This window comes from Apis dorsata, unplaced genomic scaffold (assembly GCF_000469605.1).
Source record: "Apis dorsata unplaced genomic scaffold, Apis dorsata 1.3 scaffold_579, whole genome shotgun sequence".
Lineage (NCBI taxonomy): Eukaryota > Metazoa > Arthropoda > Insecta > Hymenoptera > Apidae > Apis > Apis dorsata.
The window spans coordinates 231,764-237,163 of record NW_006263788.1 but is presented as its reverse complement, the minus strand read 5'-3'; the positions used below and the strand labels follow the sequence as shown (position 1 = coordinate 237,163).

The 5,400-nt window shown below is 31.7% G+C and overlaps 1 protein-coding gene across 1 annotated transcript in view; it reads left to right on the top strand.

Annotated features, from left to right (window-relative positions):
• Positions 1-6: 6 nt before the first annotated feature.
• Positions 7-5,400, top strand: part of LOC102679506 (maternal protein pumilio-like) — a 62,324-nt gene continuing 56,930 nt past the window's right edge. The window contains 1 exon segment of the mRNA XM_031513107.1: positions 7-498. Coding sequence (XP_031368967.1) covers positions 439-498 — 60 coding nt within the window. The 5' untranslated portion in view covers positions 7-438.

Genomic DNA, 5,400 nt, shown 5'->3' with positions numbered 1-5,400 from the left:
AACGCTTTTCTTTCTCTCTCACACTCCCGTCTGTGGTGCCGCGATTTGTATTGTTCGGCCTGCGGTGTGGTGTGCTCCGTTTACAAGAGGTCTGCCTGTTTAGAGAGGAAAAACGAACGTGAAAACAACCAGGAGTGGTGTGTATTCAGTGCCGGCTGAATCGGCGTCCGCGCCCCGACGCCGCCGTTGACGTACGATTCACTAATTTTTCAACAACACATCATCGAAATTCTACGAATCTGCTCCAAAATAGCCTCGTTTACTGGATAGTGCGTGCTAAAGAGTGTGTGTTCAATTTTTCGTTCGCGTTGTTGGTGTACCACGGGGTTAACGGTGAATCTCTCGAAGGTGACGCGCCGTGCCGAGGGTACCTTGGAGACGGTGGAGAGTTTCGGTGTAGGGTACGGCCAGGGAGCAGGCACGAGTACAGGCGACTGGATGAAACCACCGGGGGATCTTTTTCTTTACTGCGACATGAAGGATTTGGGGGCCGATATGGTATTTATTTTCGTTCAATTTAACCTTTTTTTTTTCAAAGTAACGTTTCTTTTTTCTTCGACGCAATAAAAGTTCCGAACATTGCGAATTTATAGGTTAGGTTTGTTCCAAAGATTTTTATTCTACAATGGAAACCTCCATGTTTATAGGGGACGAAGTTTCAGGAGGGGGACAACTCGATTCGCTCGTAGAAATCATTGATGTTACTCGTGTATTCTAATTTGCATAAATACGTAAATAATAAATGGCAGAAAATATTGATAAATTTGCGTTTCTATACCATGAGGGTATTTTATAACTTTCTGATCATCTTATACATAATGAATATAACGATTAATGTGTAACGGTGTATTTTTATTTCGCATCTCTTTCTTATTGGCGTTGTTTTTTTTTCGTTTTTTTTTTTTAAATAATTCAATTAATATTAAAAAATTATGATCTTTTGTTTTCATTGTATTTTATATTATAATACTAAAATAATATAATGTGAATATTGAATATATTTTGTTCGTTTTTCGACAGGTTCAAAATATTCTTTTATTCCGAAAGTTAATAAAATTATATTTTCATTGTTATTTGTGCAATAATTAGATTAACTATTACTATTTTTTTATAGTATTAAACATTCGATTTTTGTATAATATATTGAATTTTAAGATGATATTTTCTTAAATTTATATTCAATTCTTAAAAAAAAATATAGTTTTAATTATTTCCATTTCAATTTTTAATCTTATTATTATATAGTATATAGTATATATAGTAGTATATATAGTATATATAGTAGTATATATAGTAGTAACAGTATTTTATCAATACTGTTTCATAGTAAAATTTTTTATTCTAGATTTATTTACTACTTGTAACTTGTAAACAATATTTAAATCAATAGTTCTATTTAGAACGAACAAATTAACAATTAATAATATGTAATATATAATAATATGTATTAGAAAAACACTTTTGCATATTGCAATATTAAATTGTATTAATACCAAAATTAAATTTTGTATTGATTTTAATTTGTTTACTAAAATAATTGTAATATATGCGTATTCTATTGTGTAATAATCATAGTACATATAATTTTTTGAAACTATTCACTTGAAGTTATTTCTATTATTAGATACTAGAAAAGAATGGATTATCTGAATCGTGAGGAGAATATTCGTATGAACATGTTCTCACATGAAGGTATTCGATAGTTATTCAGCCAATCAGGTCTCCGAACTCGCTTAACCTTGTAATGTAACAACGAATCCATTAGCATTGCCTTGTACCTTAATGATAGAAAGATGATTTTCAAATTATATATTTTTTAATCGGAATTAAATGAATTGAATTTTAATCAAATTTATTACAAAATATGAGTAAATAATTTAAGAATCTTAATGAAAATAGGCTTTCTTGTTATAAAAGAGTAGGAAAAAATTTTCAATATTATGATAGCTGTACATTTGAATCCATGATATATAGTGACATATTTTAACCATAGAAAAAATATATTCAAGTTAAGTCCTTGCTCCTCCAACCATTTCTTCATTGTTTACGTCTATCTATAGTAAAATGCTCATAGTTCTGTTCTTCTTTTTTCTCTTTCTTTCCTTGTATTCTCTGTCTTTTATACGTAAACAAGTAAAGCAGAGGTACGAGAGAGTGTTCGCCTTGTTTTAGGTTAATGTACTTTCGCACGAACTCTTGATAGGATTGTATAATATAAAAACGCATTTTGTTATCTGGAATTTTAATTTGTCTGATCTAATAATCAATCAATTTCTTCATTTTGTTTATTTTAAAAATGTTATATTTTTGTTTACTGTTTGTTACTTTCTTGTTCTTTTTTTCTTTATGTTGTTTGGACGAGTGCCATTTAAATTTATACGGCTTTATATTTTGCATGTTTCCCCTTGCTTGTGGTTCCCCCTTTGAGTGCACTAATCGATTGAAACACTGTCAGGGTTCTTTCTGAACGATCGTAATACATGTGAACAGTGCGTATGCCGAAAAACTCAATGAAAATTTTTATTGAATATATAATTCATCTATCATTTATGATTTGCAATTTGTAAATAAAGATTTTTAACGATTTTTTTTTTTGTAATTTTAATATCTATGAATATAATGATCTATTTTATTGTTAATTACTGTAGATAATTTTATAATTATTTTTTATTTTATGTCATAGTAAAATATTATTATTAGTATTTCTTTTTATTTTATGATTGGAACATTTCATTCCAGTTGCATCGAATGTTTTTATTTGATTTACCGACTGAGGTACCAATTCCAACGAGTTCCCTTCGAAACGTGTACATTAACGATGCTGTATTGATAAAATTGTAAAAGATAAATACATTTATCCGCAAATCAAATGTACTATACTATGCTTTTCTTGGATATAAACGGTAAATATGCCTGGAGGGATATTGATTTGCGTGAGTCATTCTATCTTTTCTAGTTGTTTCGAGGTTCAGGGTTGACCTTACCTACTACAAAATGTTTTCAATTACTTCGTTATTAGTATTGTTGATTTTCGATCGTACGCAAAATTTGAATAATTTGGGAACTTCTAAAAATGTCATAAAAATTTATAGATGATATGTTTTACGATGTAACATGTTCCAAGGAAAGTTGGAAGTGTAATCCTCACCAATTATGGATGTACTCACCATAAAATATTACATATAATGTTACAAGATAAAAATATCGGATTGTCACCTCATTGCAACGAACTTTCTCTTCTCTTCGAGCGACGGTAACAGATACTTACGAATAGTTATGCAGTTAACGCCCACGATTCGCAAATCTCTTCACGATAATCGTTACACAAGATCAGTGATGCTCTTCAATTATGTTGCATCCGTGTTTCTTATCTATGACATGTTAACATTTCATAGAAGAAAAAAAAACAGAAGAGAAATAATCTTACAAAAGAAATCGATTCAAAAGACATAGATCAAAAGACAAGAATTTTTCGTTTTATCTTTGCCAACAAGTGGTCACAGTTTCTTTTTTATCAAAATTCTTTTTTTGAACTAAGTGGCGCTTCGAGATTCTCATGTAAACTCAATATTTCCTCGCGAATGGTAGGAATTCTCGGAAAAAGTAAACAACCGCCAATGAAATATTCGGACTTGAATTACGGCCAACATCATGGTTGACTACGTTGACCGGTAAAGACAGGACTGGTATAAGAAACTACTCCTACACGCGTGCATTATCGTATTCTATTCGCGATAAAAGAAGAGTGAAACCAGTTTCCGATTTCTTAAATGACGTCATCATCGAAAGAAATATCCTACAGTATACAAATAAAGTATTAAAGGATAATAATCGGTTTTTTTCGAAATTAACATAAATTAAATGAGAATGCCCGTAATCGAATGATAGTTAAGAGAAATGTTTATTGACATCGGCTTATATGTCAGTGAACTTATTCAAAGCGTCATCGATAATCGATAATTTGTTCCTGATTGGAGATTTAGAGCGAAGCAACTTACTTGTTATTATTCAGAAGTAACGTATAAAGGAACAGTGTTGCGTATACCTATTGTTTCAATTTCAATGGTATTTCTATTCCTTCTTATTTAAATTCAGAAAAGTTCATATTCTAATGAAAAATTATTTATGAACATTAATGAAAATGTTAATTATTTTATATCTTTGGTCAAAAGCAAAAATTGCTTTAAATATTTTTTGATTTTAAATATGTATATCAAGCTAATTTTTATACTAATAGTCGATGTAATCGTTTCATATCGTATAATCCATTTTTTTAATTATGTATTTTCACTTGATAGAACTTAAAGTCTAAATTAAATGATTTTCATGAAATCTTTGTATGTCTTTAAATTTTTTTAAATTTAACTCGTTTTCTTTTCTAAATTGATTTGAATAGAAGTCTACTATTACTCTCTTCATTATCATATCAAGACTATAAAGAACCGTAATGTGTAAATTTGTATATAGAAGGGCAGTATGATTTGATCAATAATGAGTACAAATTTTGTAATGTTTTTTTCTCGCGTCATACGAACGCTTACCTCTTCGCATAATATTCTATCGTTTATGCCGTAAAGTGACGTATCGCGTCGTGACTTGTAGTGACGTGACGCGCATGTCGTTGAACCTAAACGCATCGGTTACGCTTGCAGATTCGTCATCGAGAAGAGCAGAAAAAGTAGGAGAAATTTATTTTCACATATCATCTCGCATAATCAAAATTGCATTAATTCATATCATAATGTCAAAACATCGATTATCGTATTTTGTTTTCTATTTTTCTATGATTATGTATTAAGATTATTTATGTAACATTTTTACGAACATCTTCAAACATATCCCTTTAAAAATTTCGTTTTAACGAATTTTTGTTTTCTCTATTAGAAATGATTGATGAACTATAATAATAAAAGTGTAGTACTAATTTCCAAATTTTAAAAATTAAATGAAAATAACAAAATGCAAAAAAAAACAACCCCTATTACGCGTCCCTAATATATGTTTACTGCGCACGCATTTAGCTCACGCAGGCGCACGCATACGCATAAACCATCGGAGAAAGAGTCGGAAAGGGGTAGAGAGGAGGTCGAAGGAAAGATGAAGAAAGAGAGAGAACAACAGGGTTCGCCTCCCTCGTGCTGCTGATTCTCTGCGAGGACAGTGGCCGTGACCCGAGGCCGAGGGGCCTGGGGAGGGGTCGGTGGCCCCGTGGCAGTTTAGCGACGACATCCACGCTGCCGTTCTACTGGTGGGGGAACCTCGTGGGTGTGCGGGGTGGGTAGGGAGAAGTTGGCTGCCTTTATGGTGGGGGTTTGCTGTGTAGCCGTATGGTGGGGTATAGCTTAGGGGTATACCCAGCTATCGTTGGCTTTGTTCAATGAAAGAGAGATCCAGTATTCT